Raw genomic sequence first — 20971 nt, 5'->3', positions numbered from 1 at the left:
TTAAAAAAAATCTTGAAAGAACTTTACGAAAAAAGAGAGATATCTTAATTCAAAGTAGATTGAATGATTTTATAAATTCAAATACTATGTTATTTATTTAATCTTTAGACAATTCTAAATTTATATTTTTAACTAACACTAATTTTTATGATTAAGCTATGCTTTCTCTATGAACAATGTTAAGAATACATTTCTAATGTTAATTTGGTGCACTCATAATTATTTAATAAAGTTTTAGAATTTTTGATTCCGAATCAATAAGTCAAGAAACATATATCCTTAATCAATACTTAGGTTTTTTCAATAAAATAAAATGATGGGATGTCATCATATATCTCTCATTTAGATGATGCTAGATTCATAGCTATTTATTTTTGAGCAAAACAAATATAATTATAAATTCAAAATTTGATGTATATTAGACTCTAAATATCGAGATAATGACATATTGAATGACATCTTCTTTTTTTTTTTTTTAATATTGAGACAACAATAAACTATAATGACCCCACTAAAATATTGATATAATGGACATAATTCTTTTTTTAATAATTAGATGGAGACAAACTAAAATGACCCGAGCTAAACATTGTAAACTTGCAAAATCCATAACTTAAATCCTGAGATAGTAATAACATTATAGAAACAAAATTGAGAAAAATTACACGGCCTAATTTCTAAAAAATCTAATGTTGAAGGACAAAATTAAAAAAAAATTCAATATAAAAATATGATGAAAAAAAGTAGCTTGAGTCAACTCGAAAAAACCGGCTAAAAAATGAAAATCTACCTTATATAAAATGAAACTCCATTAATAACCTCAAACTCCATAAACTACTTAATAACCTCAAAACATCCTAAAATCACATAAGAAAATATAAATCAACCTTATAAAAAACTCTAAATCAAGTCCAATCTATTTTTTCAGACAAGATAAAAGTTTAAAACCACCACTATCAAACTTTTATTATCAAATAAAACCCTTTAGCACCAATAATGATGAGTTTCTTTGTTGAAAAATAGCTCAATAAATAATTTTCTCTCTTTTCATTATTTTTCAACGAGCCTCTCTCTTCTCTGTCTATCTTAGAGACCAAATAATGAACAAAAAAAACTTTGGGATCAAAATGAGAGTTTTTGTGAATTTTAAATTAGGTATGTTCTTTTTTAGTAATTTTTACTTCAATGCTTTGAGTGTTTAATTTGATAAGTTTACCTATAAATTCAAATTTAATTTCATCTAATTAGATTATAAAAATATTCAATTTGAGGAAAAAAATTCAAAAAAATTAAGATGTTTCATTATTTATATAAACAATGAAGTACTCATACAAAACCTTCTTAAATAATAATAATAATAATAATAATTTTAGAATTGGGCCAATCTTATTAAATTTAACGTTTTTTGGGGTTGGATCGACTGCATTTACAAATTATGATCCTTATTTGATTTATAGAGTCTTTCAATCAACTATCCTTATGGGCCAAAATGAAATAAAGAAATAAAATTTGTGTATTGTATGTTTACGGGGCCATAAAAACTATTGCACCCTATGTTTCTAATTTCTTAGCAAAGTTTCTAGGTCTTGAATCTAGGATAACTGGAAACTGCTAGTTACATTTCTAATCCATTCCAATACAAACTAATTTGGCCCGATACAAATTAATTTGGCAAGGCAGTGCATAGCAGTGAGCAAAAAAAACTAGAAAACTGAGAAAATCAAAAAATAATAATTGAAAAAATCGAACTATAAAAAAAACTGATGAAAATTTTAAAAAAAACTGACTGGTTTGGTTTGGTTTCGATTTTATAAGCCTAAAACCGAAAAAACCGAACCGAACCCAAACTGAAAAAAACTGGAAAAAAACTGAGCCAAACCGGAAAACAACCGAGTCAAACTAAAAAAACCGAGCCAAACCAAGCCAAAACCGAGCCAAACCGGTTTGAACCGGTTTTTATCCTAAAAAATTGAACTGAACCGAATCGAAACCGGTCGGTTTGAATTAGTTTTGGTTTTTTAAAAAAAAATTTCAGTTTGGTTACTTTTTTTGATAAAAACCGAACCGAACCGAACCGAAAATGATCATCCTTACGCGTGTGTTTGTAAAAAATTAATTATTTTTATTTAAAATTAATTTTCTAGTTTTTTTAAATTATATTAAAATGTTGATATTAAAAATATTATTTTAATATATTCCTGAAAGAAATTAAAAATAATTATTATCATAAAATCAAAATAGCAGCACAAAGAAAACGTGTCAGATTAATAAATTCTTTTGGGTTTGTTTAATTAGTATTTTTATGCTTAATTATAGGTGAAACATTCGTTTTAGTTTACCATTAAAGCAGCCTTGTAAGCTATACTTTTCTCATAATCATCTATCCGCTCTTTCTTTAGATAATGTGATTCCATTTTCTATGATCTAGCTTTAATCTATATTTAAAATTTGATCAAAGAAATTGCTTAATTTATAAGAACAAAGGAACTAAATCAATCTGAATTCCTCGGGTTTTGTGTAAAATATTTTACATCTAAAATATAGTTTGAAACCAAAATCATCTAATGATCATGGATAAAAATGATATATTTGAGAATTTATAAACCCTTATTTAAAGAACCAATCGGAAAACAAAATATTCTAAGGATTACAAACAGTAGTTGATTAGAAATAGGATTTCTTTTCATTTCTCGGAAAACAAGGATTACTTGGATTCATAGGATTACAGACAGTAGTTAATCCATGTATCACAAGAATATCCAACTTCAAGTCAAAGTCTCAATCCGCACCAATGTCGGAATTGGTTTGGCCTCTATCTACTGCTATAAATATAAATATAGAGGGTGACTAAGAGTATTTGTCTTGTCACAAACTAGCACAACAAAACCTTGCATATTTTCAAGAGAACAACTCTCGATTACTGTTTAGAAATAAAATCCTTCTGGTTAGTCATCTCTAGTTAATTCAAGCTTGTTTGGTTCTATAATGAAGTTAACTTGCATGGCTTATGTAGTACTGCAGTAGTTTTCGCTAATCGGATGACTGTTCTGAGCTTAAGAAACTTGTCTAGTTTGATTTTTCACTAATCGGGCTAATTTAATGAAACTGCTTGTGGTTGAATCTGCAGGTTAAATAGGTTCGGTTTTGGAAAGTTATGGGGAGTGGATTTAGTGCTCTAAAACTAGTCAAACCATTCCTTCCGTTCATACCGGAAGTGCAGCGTCCTGTCAATGTGGTTCCTTTCAGGGTGAAGGCCATGTACACTGGGATCTCTCTCGTCATTTTCTTGGCCTGCAGCCAGCTTCCCCTCTATGGCATACACTCCACAACAGGTGCCGATCCAATGCACTGGATGCGTGCTATTCTTGCTTCAAGCCGTGGGACTGTCATGGAGCTAGGAATAGGTCCTCTTGTGACAAACAATGCCCCACCTCCACTAATGCCTAGTGGGAACACATCACCTTCCACTTAGCATAAAGTGGAGGCATAAATGGTGGCAACTATTTTGCCGTAATTGGTGGCCTTGACTTCTTCCCCCAAGCTTTGGCTATAATTAGACAAAGTGAAGAGTGTTGGTGGGTGAAGAACGCAGAGAAGAGTGAAAACACAGAGAGAAAAACGTGAGAGAGAGAGCTTGAGTTGAGTAGAGAAGATTTTCTCCTCCTCCTTGTTTTGTTGTTTGTATTGTTTCTAAGCTTGATTAATACAAACCAGTAGCTCCGTGGAGTAGGCAAGTTGCCGAACCACGTAAATTGATGTGTGTTTGAGTTCTGGAATAACCCAACAACTGGTATCAGAGCTTGTTCTTGAAAAAGAGGGTGTTTGATCCAAACTCAAAAATCAAAGTTCTCAAAACGTGTTTTTGACATTACCATCGCGTAGGGGAAGAAGAGACGAATTCACTGGTGAAAACCCGGCGAAGAACCGACGTCCTGCATGCCCGCACGCTCCCACACGCGCCGACGACAGCACTGCCCACGCGCGACCACTCGCGCCACGCTCTCCACGCGTCGTCTTCACCCGATTGTCTGCAACTGAACCGGGTTGACCCACCACGCCAGCAGCCAGTCAGCAGACACGTTATCACCTGCCACGTCAGCCGAAAATTACGCGTGCATTTGCCACGTCAGCAAAAGTGGGTCTCGGTTGGCCTACGTGGATGACACGTCATCTGGACACGTCAGCAAAAGTGAGTTTTGATCCAGTGCTTCGCAGACACTATTCTGGCCTGACACGCGACTTCATCTGCACCGTCCGTTGATCCAAAACTTTGATTGTTAAAATCTGAGCCATCCGAAGTCCGATTGGGGTGATCTCAGTGTCGTTTCCAATAGTTTTAGCCGTTCCGGACACATCTGTAAGGTCAGATTTGACAAATTCAAATCGGAGAAACAGTAAAAATGGTAGATGAAATAAAGGCTGCGGGAATTGAAAAATTTGATGGATCAGATTTTGGATATTGGAAAATGCAAAATGAAGACTATTTATATGGGAAGAAACTTCATCTTCCTCTGTTGGGGAGCAAACCAGAAAATATGCCAGAAGAAGATTGGTTGCTTCTTGATAGACAAGTTTTGGGTATTATCCGGTTATCTTTATCAAGAAGAGTTGCTCACAATGTTACAAAAGAAAGATCCACTGCAAGACTGATGGAAGCCCTGTCTGGGATGTATGAGAAGCCCTCAGCAAATAACAAAGTGCACCTGATGAAGAAGTTGTTCAACTTGAAGATGACAGAAAGCACCTCTGTTACACAGCATCTCAACAACTTCAATACTATCACAAATCAATTGTCATCTGTAGAGATTGAGTTTGATGATGAGATTCGTGCACTCATTTTACTGGCTTCACTTCCAAGCAGTTGGGAAGGTATGAGGACAGCCGTGAGCAACTCAGCTGGAAAATCCAAACTGAAATATGATGATATCCGAGACTTGATTTTAGCTGAAGAAGTGCGAAGGAAAGACTCAGGTGAAAGTTCAAGTTCAGGATCAGCTCTCAACATTAACACTCGAGGAAGGAGACAAGATAGAGGTTTATCCAGAGGCAGATCCAAATCAAGATACAGAAGTAAAAGCAAGTTCGGACCTAGAAAGTAGGTTGAATGTTGGAATTGTGGCAAACCTGGTCATTTCATGAGGAATTGCACAAAACCGAAAAAACCTGAAGCTGACTCTGCAAACGCTACCACAGATGAGGTGCAAGACGCTTTGATTCTTGCTGTACAAAGTCCAATTGATGATTGGATTCTTGATTCTAGTGCTTCATTCCACTGTACACCACACCATGAGATGATGCAAAACTATGTTGCTGGAGATCACGGTGTAGTCTATCTGGCCGATGGACAACCAATGAAGATTGTGGGTATAGGAGAAGTGCAGATCAAGACAATGAATGGATCTACATGGAACTTGCAAAATGTAAGGCATGTTCCTGGACTAAAGAAGAAGCTGATCTCAGTCGGACAACTTGATGAGAGTGGTCATTCAATCCTTTTTTCTGGAGGTATGTGGAAGGTATCAAAGGGAGCAATGGTTTTGGCTCGTGGAAAGAAAACTGGCACCCTGTATATGACCACAAGATTTGCAGACATTATTGCCTCTACTGAAGCAGAAAATCAAGCACAGCTATGGCACTGTAGACTCGGCCATATGAGTCAAAAAGGGATGAAGATACTTCAGTCGAAGGGAAAACTGCCAGAGCTTAAAAATGTTGATCTAGACATTTGTGAAAGCTGTGTTCTTGGAAAACAGAAGAAGCTTAGTTTCTTAAAGGTTGGCAGGGCCTTAAGACCAAGAAAGCTAGAACTAGTGCACACAGATTTATGGGGACCGTCTCCAGTGGCATCTCTTGGAGGTTCTCGGTATTACGTAACTTTCATTGATGATTTCAGCAAAAAGGTATGGTTCTACTTTCTGAAAAATAAATCTGATGTGTTCGAAACATTCAAGAAGTGGAAGGCTATGGTTGAGAATGAATCAGGTTTAAAGTTGAAATGCTTAAGATCTGATAATGGAGGAGAATGCATTGATGGAGGTTTCAAGGAGTATTGCGCTGTTAATGGTATCAGAATGGAAAAGACCATTCCAGGCACACCATAACAGAATGGCATTGCTGAAAGAATGAACCGGACCATCAATGAACGAGCTAGAAGCATGAGGCTACATTCAGGGCTACCTCAAACATTCTGGGCTGACGCAGTTCATACTGCAGTTTACTTGATCAACCGTGGACCATCAGTTCCTTTGGAGTTCAGATTGCCCGAGGAATTATGGAGAGGAAAAGAGGTACAACTCTCTCATTTAAAGGTCTTTGGGTGTGTTTCCTATGTGCATATAGATTCTGATACTCGCAACAAGCTAGATGCCAAATCCAAGAAATGTTTCTTCATTGGCTATGGAGATGAAGAATTTGGATTTCGGTTCTGGGATGATCAGAACAGAAAGATTATCAGAAGCAGGAACGTGATCTTCAATGAGAAAGTTTTGTACAAAGACAGATCAAGTGCAGAAACAGATATGACTGATTCAGATACAAGTCCACAAAAATCTGAATTCATAAGGTTAGAAGGCCTTCCCGATGTTACCGAGCAAAACACAACTCAAGAGTCTTTACAAGAAGATTCAAGCACATCTGTACCCACCACTACACAAGACGATGCAGAGCCAAGTGAACCAATTGTTTATGTTCGCAGGTCTTCAAGGACTATAAAGCCCCCACAACGATTCACACTTTTACTGAATTATATCTTACTGACAGATGGTGGTGAGCCGCTAAGTTATGAAGAATCCTTACAAGATGGAAACTCAAGCAAGTAGGAGTTAGCCATGAAGGATGAGATGAGTTCGTTGCTGAAGAACAAGACCTGGGAGCTGACCATACTACCTGAAGGAAAGAAGGCTTTGCAAAACAAGTGGGTCTACAGAGTAAAGACTGAGCATGATGGAAGCAAACGGTTCAAGGCAAGACTTGTTGTAAAAGGGTTTCAACAAAAGAAAGGGATTGACTACTCTGAGATATTTTCTCCAGTTGTGAAGCTTACAACAATCAGAGTTGTTCTGGAGATAGTAGCAGCAGAGAATTTACATCTTGAACAATTAGATGTAAAAACAGCTTTTCTTCATGGAGAATTGGAGGAAGACATTTACATGCAACAACCAGAGGGGTTTGAAATACCAGGAAAGGAGAACCAAGTCTGCAAGCTAAAGAAAAGCCTATACGGTTTGAAGCAAGCTCCAAGACAGTGGTACAAGAAGTTTGACAACTTCATGTGTAGTTCGGGATACACAAGATGCCAGGCTGATCACTGTTGCTATGTCAAACATTTTGACAACTCCTACATCATTCTACTATTATATGTGGATGATATGTTGATTGCAGGATCCAACATTGAGGAGATTGACAAGCTGAAACAACAATTGTCAAAACAGTTTGAAATGAAGGATCTGGGAGCTGCTAAACAAATACTTGGCATGAGAATCATCAGAGATCAAGACAAAGGCATACTAAAGCTTTCACAAACAGAGTATGTCAAGAAGGTTCTTAGCAGGTTTAGTATGGATAATGCTAAACCAGTAAGTACACCTCTAGGGAATCATTTCAAGCTCAGCAAAGACCAGTCACCAAAAACTGAGCTAGAAAGTGGATACATGGATAAGATTCCATACGCCTCAGCTATCGGCTCTTTGATGTATGCTATGGTCTGTACTAGACCAGACATTGCCCATGCAGTGGGAGTTGTAAGCCGATATATGAGCAATCCTGGAAAGCAACATTGGGAGGCGGTGAAATGGATCATGAGATACTTAAAAGGTTCATCAGAGACATGTCTTACCTTCACAGCTGGTGGTTTGAAACTTGAAGGTTTTGTAGACGCTGATCTAGCAGGAGATGTTGATAGCAGAAAGAGCACTACCGGATATGTATATACTCTAGGAGGGACTGCTATTTCCTGGAGTTCGACCTTACAAAAGATCATCGCTCTTTCAACAACCGAAGCTGAATATGTTGCAGTTTCAAAATCTGCAAAAGAGATAGTATGGCTACAGAGTTTCCTGAAAGAATTGGGCAAGATGAATGAAAAGGGTACTTTGTACAGCGACAGTCAGAGTGCAATCTTCCTTGCCAAGAATCCAGCATTTCACTCCAGGACGAAGCATATTCAGATCAAATATCACTTCATCCGACAATTGCTAGACGAGGAGCAACTACTGCTAGAAAAGGTCTGCGGAAGCAAGAATCCAGCTGACATGTTAACCAAAGGAGTTACACTGGACAAACTGAAGTTGTGTAAAACTTCAGTTGGCCTTCAAGGATAAAAGATAATTTCATTGTTTGTCTCCAAGTGGGAGATTGTTAGTATCATGGGGACAAACAATGCCCCACCTCCACTAATGCCTAGTGGGAACACATCACCTTCCACTTAGCATAAAGTGGAGGCATAAATGGTGGCAACTATTTTGCTGTAATTGGTGGCCTTGACTTCTTCCCCCAAGCTTTGGCTATAATTAGACAAAGTGAAGAGTGTTGGTGGGTGAAGAACGCAGAGAAGAGTGAAAACACAGAGAGAAAAACGTGAGAGAGAGAGCTTGAGTTGAGTAGAGAAGATTTTCTCCTCCTCCTTGTTTTGTTGTTTGTATTGTTTCTAAGCTTGATTAATACAAACCAGTAGTTCCGTGAAGTAGGCAAGTTGCCGAACCACGTAAATTGATGTGTGTTTGAGTTCTGGAATAACCCAACACCCCTCTATGGCATACACTCCACAACAGGTGCCGATCCAATGCACTGGATGCGTGCTATTCTTGCTTCAAGCCGTGGGACTGTCATGGAGCTAGGAATAGGTCCTCTTGTGACTTCCGGGATGGTGATGCAGTTTTTAGCTGGTTCAAAGTTGATTAAAGTAAACAAAGATGATCGTGAAGATCGCGCACTTCTGTAAGCTCTTAGTTTTCATATGCTCAGTTTCGTTACGACTTTATAATTTCTGCTGCATGTGTGTTTGACATATCATTTCTTTGCACTCGCAGAAAGGCTGCAGAAAAGTTCTTGAGCATTTTGATAGCTATTGGTCAAGCTGCTGCAAACCTTTTCATGGGAATGTATGGTCCTCTAGGACTACTTGGAGTGGGAAATTCTATCCTCATCATTGCACAACTCTGCTTTGCCAGTATCTTAATGATGTGCTTAGATGAACTTCTCCAGATTGGATATGGCCTAGGCTCTGGAATTTCCCTCTTTACGGCAACCCATATGTGGTAAGTTATTATAAGTTTTCTAGTTTGGTCTCTAGTAAATACATGCTGCCTAATGTTTCGGAAGGTAATGGCTATATTTCTGCAAACCTTCACATGCTCATTGTTTAAAACTGTTTTCTGATGATATCCTGCAGTGAAAATGTCATATGGAAATCATTTAGTCCCACCAATATAAACACTGTTTATGGACCTGAATTTGAAGGTGCTATCCCTGCCTTGTTCCATGGACTGCTAAAACAGAGAAACAAGACGCTAGCTCTCCGAAAAGTCCTTTTCCGAACAAATCTTCCTAATGTTACAAATCTGCTTTCCACAGCCTTTATTTCTCTACTTGCCATCTACTTACAAGGATTCCGTGTGCCTTTGACTGTGACGAGTAATAACCTTAACAGCCGCTTTAGGCAGCGAGGCACGTATCCGATCAAGCTGTTCTATACCTCCAATATGCCCATCATTCTACTCTCGGCATTCATATCAAACATTTATTTTCTCTCTCAGGTACCGATGTGGTTGAGTTTCCTGGTTTAATCTCAAGAGTATATTTGGTTTATTTTTTATTCTTATTTTGAGGGAATCTGATTTTATTTTATTTGATTTTACAGTTACTGTTCACGAGATTTGGTGGAAATATTGTTTTGGTGAATCTTCTCGGTAGCTGGAGTGAATCCCAGTATCCGGCCAGCCATTCTATTCCTGTCGGTGGTCTTGCATATTATATCACCGCACCATCAAGGTAACTAGGACCTTCTTATAAATCTACTTTTGCGTTTAAAATGTATTTATGCTAATGACATTCTTATGAACATTTTCCTGCAATATTGTTTTGCAGCTTAGCTGATATGGCAGCCAGTCCCACGCGGGCACTTTTTTATCTAGTGTTCATGTTATTTGCACGTGCATGGTTCTCAAGAAAATGGACTGAAGTTTCTGGATCCTCTGCTAAAGATGTTGCTAAACAGCTCAAGGCAAGTTTCCTTGTTACCTTGAAATTCTAACCATTTCCATAATTGAACCTTGTATCATTCAGAATCTGAAACGGTGAGATTTTTGTATACAGGATCAAAAAATGGTAATGCCGGGTTATCGCGAAGGGCAGTTAGAAGCCGTGCTGAACCGCCACATACCCGTAGCTGCAGCATTTGGAGGAATGTGCCTTGGTGCCTTGACAGTGTGCGCAGATATGATGGGTGCAATTGGTTCGGGGACAGGAGTTCTTCTTGCTATCAGCGTCATATATCAGTATTTTGAGATGTTCGATAAAGAGAGAGTCAGTGTGTTCGGTTCTTTAGGGTTCTAAGCGAAGGTCTCTTCTTGGTAGTTTAGCTATACTATATGACTTTTTAGCTCTGATAAGTAAACACTGCTCATTGATTCCTGGCTAGAAACATTCCTTTTGTTCATTCCATGTTTGTGTCGCCATGGATATATATGACTTGATATATATGATTACCCTAACCCTAATTGTAATATTGATTCAAAATAAATGGACTTTTCTTCTCTCTTTATAATCCATTTGTGTTATTATTGTGTATTTATCCAAAAATTAAAAATAACAATTCTGTCTACTTACTGTGTATTTTACCTTGTTATTTCCGCACAGTCAATGTAGTATCTAGCTAGCTTCATAATTGTTTAACAAGACTAAACAATGAATTTGGTGAATAGTCTTCATAAAATGTGATGTATGATTTCTAGATCAATTGCATTTAAGGAAAAATATATATGAACGGAAACAGTTTTACAACATGAACTAGATTATAAAATATATGAAGCTGTACTAGAATTTGTGTCAGATCACCCAACATGATCATCAATCTAATGCAAAGATTGCATAGAAGCTATGACCTGTTGCATGAAACTGCAGGTCTGTCATAAATTAACAACAACTTCGATTATCAACCACGCAAGGTTTTTCATCTCCATATGGATTTTCTTGAAAAATGCCTAACTACCCTTCTCTTAGAGAATGTTAAAACGAGTTGTTCCTCACACAAAAAAGACAAATAGAACCTTTCTGGCTAAAATGAGTAAATCTATGAATATGCATGAAACTGCAGCTGCATCTAAATCTGTCATGAATTAAATCCAACTTCTATATATTGGAGAATGTCAAAGCGAGTAACTCCTCACACAAAAGACATAGGTAGAACTTTTTTTTGGCTAAAATGAGCAAGTCTATGAACATGCTGACATTACGAAACCCCATGCCTAGAATAAAAAAAAAACAAACTGACAGAGCCCCTGAAATAACCACAATATATATCACCTGCTCAAGAGGTGCCTATGAATTTCAAAAGATGATGTTTAACGAATGCAATATCAAAATCCATTACCATATATAGCTATGATAAGAACAGCAGAGACAATGTTAAAGTCCATATTTTTTTTGTTGAAATATAAATAAATGATATTACCTTCAAGTGAACATACCTAATTGCTCATATTTTATAGGGTCGTAAATTGCACATTATGCATCCCATGGAAAGATTGAAACATATTAACATACTGATTGATGATTGATGGTGCACAATTTTAATGGAAAAAAAAAATTAATCATAAACGGTAAGAAATTGATGAATCAAAATTTTATCAGTATATTATATATATATATATTTTCCAAAAAATATTAGATCAAAAAAAAATATGGATATAATTTTCTTGCATTCTCGAGTTTGGTGGGTTGACATGTGCTATCACTAAACGCATACCCGTTAAGGCACGTTGGGTCTGATACTAGGCAAACTTAACTGTTGTTAAGTCTGGTCAAATCCAAACTTAAAAGTTGCTAAGTCTAGCCAAAATCAAACCCAAGTGATTGTTGGGTCTAGCAGGTGCTACCAGGCCTAATAGCTTAGCTTGGCACGCCAACAAGGTGGGTCTATCACGTGTTCTTTATGAATATTAAGACCGAAGATTTTTATTTTTATTGGCTTCACAATAGTAGTAGTTCCATTTTATAAGTTTGTACTATTATGTTTTCATGTATGCATGTGTGGAAACTGTATTTTCAGAAATCAACAACTTTTTACTTTTATATATATATATATATATATATATATATAAAATCTTAAATTTGGTTTTATTTTTAATATCATCGCAATAGTTTTAGTATCATTTTATAAATAGCATTATCACCTATTATGTATGTATGTGCGTGTAAATATTTATTTTTAAAACAAGAATAAAAATTGCATTGGAGTTTCGACAAGTTTGTATTATGTTTTGATCAAAGATTGGTTTTTAAACAGCTAGCAAATTGTGCCTATTAGTTTTTATGAATCGACATAGGTCTAGCATGATGTTTTAACTATAAATGAAAAAACTAAAAAAAATCATCAAGTTATAAGACTCTTGATTTAGAGCTCAATGCTAATTTGATGAACATCTATTGATAATAAATGACTTATTAATATGCTTGGAAATAATTTAGACATTTAATGGTATGCCCATAATAAATTTAAGAGAAACATATAGCTAGGGTAATTTTTTGTTCGAAAGGATATATTAAAGGCAATGTATATATTTTTTTATACATAATCAACCCCTTACTTAGATCTTTAGAACCAGTGCATATTTTAGAATTATTTGTTTTTTGAAAACTAGGTTGGGCCTTTTTTTTTCCACAAATCTCTTTTAATCTTTGGAGGTCGAATTCATGTTTAGTAGTGACAAGGTTTATAAGACATTTCTTGAATGTGTCAAGGTGAAAACAAAGTTAAAAATGGGTACTTCAACTTTAATGATTATATTTGGTGATCAAAATCTTAGCATGTCATCTTACAATGTAGATGACTTATTGTCTATTCTATTTTTTAAAAGGAAAGAAATCAATTGGACGATGTATTGTCCACTCATTTAAAAATAAAACCTAGATGTGCAAGCTTAGTCTTCCATGTGTGCTTGAGCTTTTTTCTATTTGTCTAGTTGCTCTAACCCACCCTTCCGAGCCCAAGTGTTTTGTTTTTTTTGTATTGCTTTTTAATTTTTTAAAATTATTTTTTTTAATAAAAATAAGTTATTTTTTTATTATAATTTATTTACATAATTTTCTCATATTAATTATTTTTTCCTTAAATTGCCTACAAAATATTAAAACAATTTTTTTTAATATTGTTTGATTGAAACTTCCTTTTCATATCATGATAATTGAAACTCTCTAAACTCCTTAATTAGTAAACCAGGGATGTTAATAATAAGACAAAAGAATCATGACATCGGGGAGCCCAACAGATGACGTGACACTCCAATTGCAACCGAAAAATAATTTAATTAGGATGCAAAAATTAAAACAGAGAGACTCATATCATATTTATTAAAAATATTAAAAATAAATAGCAGTATAGTTGAATTGATTAGATTTTAAATTTAATTTTTAAAAATTATTAGTTTGAGTCTCATCAATCTTATTATTACTGAAAATTTATATGATTGTTAATTTTAAAATTTACAAAATTAGCCAAAATATATAAAACTAGTCCGAACACTTATATTAAAAATAACTTATTGAAACTTATATTTAAAGTTTGGATGTTGTTAGAAGATGATACATGGTGAACAAATCCCTAACTTTTCAATCGGGAAATTGATTTTGATTTTCTGCATTCATATCTTTATTTTTATTTATTTAAAAATGGTTTATGGAGAATAGATTTAACTTCAAGATATAGAATAAGAATTCTAACTTTTTAAATTTACAAATTGATTTAGGTTTTTTACATTCATACATTGTTTTGTTTTTTAAAAATTATTATATATATATATATTAAAATGATATAAAAATATATATATATATAAAAAATTTAAAGTATTTTTAAAAAACAAAAATAAATAGATATTTTTACCTTAAAGGCGAAACCAATAAAATGCTCATAGTGCTTTCGATGTGTATTCCACGTACTGCTGAGTGGGTGCCCTTCTTATCCTTTGAAGAGCACACCAAACAAAAAGCTAACAACACACAAGTCAAAGCTCATTTTTTGATCCAGATTTCCTTAAACACAAATCAATCTGATAAGAGAAAACATGAAAGCAGTGTCATTTTCACCAGCAAATCATTGCAACCTTAAACTCCAAAAGTATCCCATAAAACAACCAGCACTTGCAAACCCAATTCAGTTCAACAATCACCAAAGCCAGAAGCCATCCAACAAGAAACACCAGTTTCCTTCATTTTCCATTAAAGCCTCAAAAACCCCTCAAACCCCGTTAACCAAATATCCCAATACACCACCACTAGTAGTTGTTGGCTCAGCCAATGCAGATATATACGTGGAGATTGATAGATTACCAAAAGAAGGGGAGACCATCTCAGCCAAGACTGGGCAGACTCTTGCTGGTGGCAAAGGAGCTAACCAGGCCGCATGCGGTGCAAAACTTTCATATCCAACATACTTTGTGGGGCAAGTTGGCGAGGATGCACATGGGAAGTTGATCACTGAGGCTTTAAAGAATGGTGGGGTTAATCTTGATTGTGTGAGGAATCTGAGTGATGTGCCTACTGGACATGCTGTGGTGATGCTGCAGCCTGATGGGCAAAATTCTATTATTATTGTTGGTGGAGCTAACATGAGTTGCTGGCCTGAGAAGCTCAGCGATGAGGATTTGGAGGTTGTGAGGAAGGCTGGGGTTGTTTTGCTTCAAAGGGAAATACCTGATTTAGTTAATATTCAAGTGGCAAAGGTCAGGCATTTTAAAGATTTTTTTTTTAAAAAAATCCTGTATCACTCGTTATTCATTCATGTTTAACGGCGATCATGTTAATTTGGTCATGTTTATGGTTTAAAGTCAGAACTTTTTATTTCTTGCATCTAAATAAGCAATTGTGTAAATGAACTAAGTGATTTCTTTTGCCTAGCGAATATTAATATGGGATTAGGCTTTGTTGATCACAGTGACATTGTTCATCAAGGTATGATGGGAGGATCAAAGAAAATGTCCGTGGTTGAGATTGCGTTAATTCTTGACATATTTCTTGGGGACCGAAATGAATTGATGTTTGTCCATATTTGGTGATGGATTGCAAACTCTTTTTCCTAGATTTTCTTTTGGAATTTGGTTCCTCCAGCTAGATTGAGATGTGGTTTTCTTGGTGCTTTCTTTCTTCCATCAATATTTATGACTAGAACAAGGTGAATCCATATGCAGCACCTTACTCCACCATCGCAATTAGTTTTTGCTAGAAGCTTCAAAGATAGAGAGGTCACTTTTTAAACAAAAAAACGAGGAATGTACAGGTCAATGATTGTTTGTTATTCTAAATTTTTGGATGAAAGAATGGATACACATTGAGTTGATAAAGTTCTTAAAAATAAACCATATTTATGTTTTTCATGAACCAGTAAATGTTGAAAGAACTCGGGATATTCCAAGTTTCAGGCAATGGATCTCTCTGTTATAGGGATATTACAAAGAGATCCGTATGAAATTTCTCATTTGAACTGCTGGTTATAGAAGGTCCAGGATCTTCTACACTATGTGGAAATGTTGAGTGTCCTTTTCCAGATTGTTAGTTTAATATTTGCTTATAGTTGAAGTTAGTTATTGCTGTATGCTATGCAGAGTGCTCTGCTGAGCCCTGGAAATTTTCATGATATATAACTAGCTGCGCACTCCGAATTTCAAAAGGTTTCCTTCGCACATCTTGTTGAGGAAATAGTAAGCTACTTTAGAGAAATGCAACTAGCAGTCTAGCATTGTTGTGTTGTAGGTGTTGGATGTGAAGTTAAAAATGGTTCACTTATGGAGGACTAAAACTAGCTGGCATCATCTTCATGCTGTGCCACAATACATGGATTAGATTTTAGAGAATCCTCTGTTTTAGTTTCAAGGTTAATGTTTTACTGTAGCCAACCTAAATGGTATTTCTTAAGGAAGGTAGGGCCCCTTCTTTGCTGACTGATTCCAATTAAAAGGAGTAGCTTCCATTATAAAATCCTTTCCAGGAAATATCTGAGGCATTAAGACTTTTGTTGCATTATCACATAGGATAACCACTATAATGTATTGCTAATACATTTCCATCTTAATTAAGTTTAGCTAAGCAGTTTGGTGTCTGATTTTGCTTTTAAGTGGCAACCTTAAGTGTAGTTCTTCATCTATTAACCAGGATTTTAGCTATATTTTGAGCCATTCTATGTCTCTGTCAGTGTAAAATCTTTTTACTTGTAACTGAGATTTTTTAGTCATAAAGAAGATTTTCCTTTTCTTTAATTTCTCATGAATGAAAGCTGTAGCTTGTAATGGTTTAGCCAGTTAAATTTTATCTTGTGACCCAGCTGGGCAAATACTTTTTAGACAGCAGGATCATCTGTTCTTGTTATAAGCAACATGACTAATTTCCTTGTTGTTTTATAGCATGTTTCCACCTTGGCTTCTGTAAATATCAGTAGATAAGAAATTGAAATGGCAAAGAATGGTTAAAATTTGACGTGTCACTGCACTATTAAAATATTGGGTGCCTGATGCAGAATGGACATGGGATTTTTGTTTTGTTTTTGGCTATCTTCTTCACACTGAGCATACACACACTCACACACAAGGAGAGAGGCAAGTGGGTGAAGATGATAACTTGAACCCTTGGAATTACTGGAAGTAAGTACCATATAAATGCTTTCTCTAAATGTATGCTCACCTGATCTTCTGAAACGTCTTGAGATTGTGTCAACAAAGAAAAACTGGGATGAAACCAGGCAGGGAAAAATTTAGAGGAACTGGACAAAGAATTTGGAAATGGAAAAACTGTACTTATCTTATACTCTTTTCTCAAATTAGAGGAGACCCAAAGACTTGCTTGCACAAGTAACACAGCCATTAAGGTAACACTAAATCTTCCAAATGCTTGAGCTCTTTGTGGTTGCTTGATATAAGTTGATCATAAATATAAGTGTGACAGAGCATATGCTTATTATATATTTTAGTAAAGCCACTCATTCTAATATCTGCTGCCACTTCCTAGTCTTGAATAGTTTGATTCTTTCAACATTTTTTTTTATCTTCTAGATATCTCCTCTGTTCTTTTGATTTGCCTATCTGTGAATATTAATATTGAAATTTTATATCAATTTCATGGATGTTTGAGTAACCTTGTGGTTTGAAGATGTCTAATTCCTCAGCTGCCAGTTGACTTTAATGGTTCTGCATTTTCTTGTCCAAGTTTCCGTTGGCATGATTATTATTATTCATAGCTTGTTTGGTGTTTCTCTTGCAATCATTTCTGACCTCTATTGGATAATGTATGTCTTTAGGCTGCAAAATGCGCTGGTGTTCCTGTTATTTTGGATGCTGGGGGAATGGATGCACCAATGCCCCCAGAATTGTTGAATGTTGTTGACATCTTCAGCCCGAATGAAAGTGAACTTGCACGTTTGACTTGCATGTCAACTGAAAGCTTTGAACAGATTGGTCAGGCTGTCGTTAAGTGTCATAAAATGGTGAGTTTGGAGACCCCTATCATTAAGTGTTTTGTTTGCATCAGGTATGAGGTGAAAATTTTCGAGAGATGTTTAGAGGGTAATTTTCTAAGGGTGACATGTTAAAGTTATAAAAAAGTTTTGAAGGTTGAAGTTATAAGAATGTTTGATAGCAGTTGAAAAAATTATGGAGAATAGTGGATCCCAATATAAATCAAATCAGATTTTAAGTTAAATATAATTATAAAAAAATAATATATGTTCGTGGTCCAAAATGGGAAAAGGAAGAAAAAAGAAGAACAAGTTTGTATTATTTTATAAAATTTGAGGGAAAGGCACAAAAACTGAGATTTTTCCCTGCACAAGGATTAAAATTGTTACCCTCCTTGATGTTTTCCCCTGCCGCCAAAATCTTGCCAAACACAAGTAGAAGGGGATGAAAATTACGGCCCAGCATACCAAACATAGCCAAACACGAGTGTAGTATCTTACAATTGCCTATCAACTTTGTAAGGCATGTTTTGGATATTTCAAGGACAGTTAATAGCTTTTGTTCTCAGTTTATGGAAATCAATTGTTTGATTCCTGTTTCACACATTCATTCACAAATTATGAATAAGGCCATTTCAATGCTTTTAAATATATGGTTGAATAGGACAGTCATCATCAAATGATGTATTGCACCAACTAAATGTTTGTCATATCTTTAAAATCAGAATTTATGTCAAGATTATTTGAGTTTTTTGTTTTGAGTAACTTGATCATCTCGTTATAGTGGATAGTTTCACTGATAGGAAACCATGCTTGGCAGTTGGCACTGAACTTTATATTGTTTAATGTGTACTTTCAGGGAGTAAAGCAAGTTCTGGTGAAGCTTGGGGCTAAAGGGTCAGCTTTATTCATAGAAGGGGAAAAACCAATTAAACAAACCATAATTTCTGCTGCAAGAGTCCTAGACACTACTGGAGCTGGAGATACCTTTACTGCTGCTTTTGCTGTGGCACTCGTGGAGGGCAAAACAAAGGAGGAATGCATGAGATTTGCTGGTATGACTGGTGTTCGCCATTTTTTTTTGTATTTTATACATCTCTATATCATTTTTCATTTGAATGATGCCCTGACAATTCCCTTAAATATTTACAGCTGCAGCAGCTTCTCTGTGTGTTCAAGTGAAGGGAGCCATCCCTAGCATGCCTGACCGGACATCAGTTTTACATCTACTCCAAACTGTCTGATCCTTTGAGGGCTTCCTCCTCCTCAGAGTCAAGTTCTAAAAACTTGCAAAAATGCATATAAATGAAAAGCAGACAAGACTTTGTTGTCTACTAAAAACTGGTGAGGTTTTCAAAATGGTAATAAATTATCTTTCTAGATACTCAAAACACTATTTCAAGAATCATTTTTGCACAAATTGTCTCACCGAGTGATTGCAATCCATTTACCAGAAAATGACCCTCTTCCTCGTTCTGTTTCTTTCTCAAAAATTGAGAATTAATCTTATTTACGCTAGCAGGGGAGGCATGCTCTGTTAAAGAATCCATGTATTGTTTGGAAAAAATAAAGCCGGAAACCTTGCACCCAATGAAAAGCAAGTCCGAGGATGGGACGTCGATCTTGTATTGTAGCTGCCAACTAACACTGCTACAAATAGACCGATCTCAGCATTTGATTTGAATATCAGCTCAACTAATTCTCTTTGACTAATAAATTGTGATTTAAAACTAATGATTTAAACATAAAAATAAGATAAAAAAGAAACAATAATCAAAACATGACATGGTTTCTTAAAATAAATAGAAATACAAAATAATTTAATTGAAATCCATATAAATTGCGAACTAATAAACTTAAAATAAAATAAAATAATTAAGATTAGTTAATTTTAAAATATTTAAGATTATTAATTATGTTCCTAAATATTATTTAATTACTATATGTAAAACAAACATGATTGAGGTTATTTAATTCTAAAATATTTAAATTTATTTGTATGTTTTAAATAAAATAAGTAGCATTTGATTTAGAAAACAAAATTTGATGCCTTTTGAGATGAAATCTAATGTCTTTAATATGTTTTTTTTTTAAAATAAAAATTACCTTTCGCTCTCAAAATGTAAACAAATGATTTTTAATTTTTTTTTATCAAATAAGTTTTGACAATTTAATTACTTTACTTTAAAACATAGCAACAAAAGCTAGAAAAAACAGGCTTTTAGTTATTGTATCACTATTTTGCCATGGTAATGTCAATGGATTTTTATTTGTTGGAATCTAATCAGGAGCCGCTACTTTAATTTTTATCCTGAAGAGTGAAATGCTTCCTGCCTTGAGCGATAAAAGAAAAAAAAAAAAAAAACTTTGTAAGAGTATTGCTCTCCAAGATTCGGAGATTCTGGATCCTTCTCATGTGATGACAAATATAATTCAATTTAATATTTCTACAAGAGGAATTTTAAAATATATTGTTCATAAGATATTTCGAGTTGGTTGGCAGGAAAATCCCAACCCGTCAAAAAAAATGGCTAATAATAATATAATGATAGTGCAGCAGAGTACAAGGAAATTCTACAATATTGCTATTCTCGAAGCAGGGTGACCATTCTGATGAGCAACAAGAGCTCTACTCTTCTCAAGATGAACCCAGTTCATCAGCAAATCCCTGTCTTAATCCATAATGGGAGACCCATCTGTGAGTCGATGATCATAGTTCAATATATTGATGAGGTTTGGAGCCATAAACCTTCATTGTTGCCTTCTGATCCTTATCGACATGCACATGCCAGGTTTTGGGCTGACTACATCGACAAGAAGGTAAGTTCTTAGAACTGATTAAATTTCTTTTTCTGTCTTGCTGTGTTTAATTTTTGAAAGGAAACATTAATGAAGTGATATGTTTATTGACATGCAAACTGGTTTCGTCCAGATATATCCTATTGGAAGGAATCTATGGGCATCTAAAGGTGAGCTCAAAGAATCATCGAAGGAGGACTTGTTTCAGTGCTTCAAAATTTTGGAAGAAGAACTCGGAGACAAGCTATATTTCGGGGATGAGAGCTTTGGCTATATAGACTTGGCACTTATTCCATTCTACAGCTTCTTTTACACATTTGAGACCCTAGGAAACTGGAGCATGGTAGCCGAGTTCTCTAAGCTCGTGGAGTGGGGGTGAGAGATGCTTGCAAAAGGAGAGCGTGTCCAAGTCTATATGTGACCAGCAACAGATTTATGAAGCTGCGTCGCAGATCAAACGGGAACTGGGGATTGAATAAATATATAATACTGCAAAAGAAGCTTGATATTGTGGCATTT

At 35.2% G+C, this 20971-nt stretch overlaps 3 protein-coding genes across 3 annotated transcripts; all 3 read left to right on the top strand.

Annotated features, from left to right (window-relative positions):
* The first annotated feature begins 3154 nt into the window (after positions 1-3154).
* On the top strand, positions 3155-10551 carry LOC133702766 (uncharacterized). The gene is made up of 7 exons (XM_062127086.1): positions 3155-3332; positions 8769-8934; positions 9027-9254; positions 9389-9752; positions 9857-9987; positions 10084-10219; positions 10312-10551. The coding sequence occupies exons 1-7, from the start codon at positions 3155-3157 to the stop codon at positions 10549-10551; spliced, it is 1443 nt and encodes a 480-aa protein (XP_061983070.1).
* A 3590-nt stretch (positions 10552-14141) lies between these two features.
* On the top strand, positions 14142-19044 carry LOC133702526 (ribokinase). Its single transcript, XM_062126822.1, has 4 exons — positions 14142-14933; positions 17498-17683; positions 18513-18708; positions 18806-19044. Exons 1-4 carry the CDS (start codon positions 14277-14279, stop codon positions 18895-18897), a joined length of 1131 nt encoding a protein of 376 aa, XP_061982806.1. The 5' UTR covers positions 14142-14276; the 3' UTR covers positions 18898-19044.
* Positions 19045-20124: 1080 nt separating this feature from the next.
* On the top strand, positions 20125-20971 carry LOC133702688 (probable glutathione S-transferase parC). The gene is made up of 2 exons (XM_062127015.1): positions 20125-20473; positions 20586-20971. Exons 1-2 carry the CDS (start codon positions 20267-20269, stop codon positions 20829-20831), a joined length of 453 nt encoding a protein of 150 aa, XP_061982999.1. The 5' UTR covers positions 20125-20266; the 3' UTR covers positions 20832-20971.

This window comes from Populus nigra, chromosome 9, assembly GCF_951802175.1.
Source record: "Populus nigra chromosome 9, ddPopNigr1.1, whole genome shotgun sequence".
In the NCBI taxonomy this organism is placed as follows: Eukaryota; Viridiplantae; Streptophyta; class Magnoliopsida; order Malpighiales; family Salicaceae; genus Populus; species Populus nigra.
This window is presented reverse-complemented; position numbering and strand designations above follow the sequence as displayed.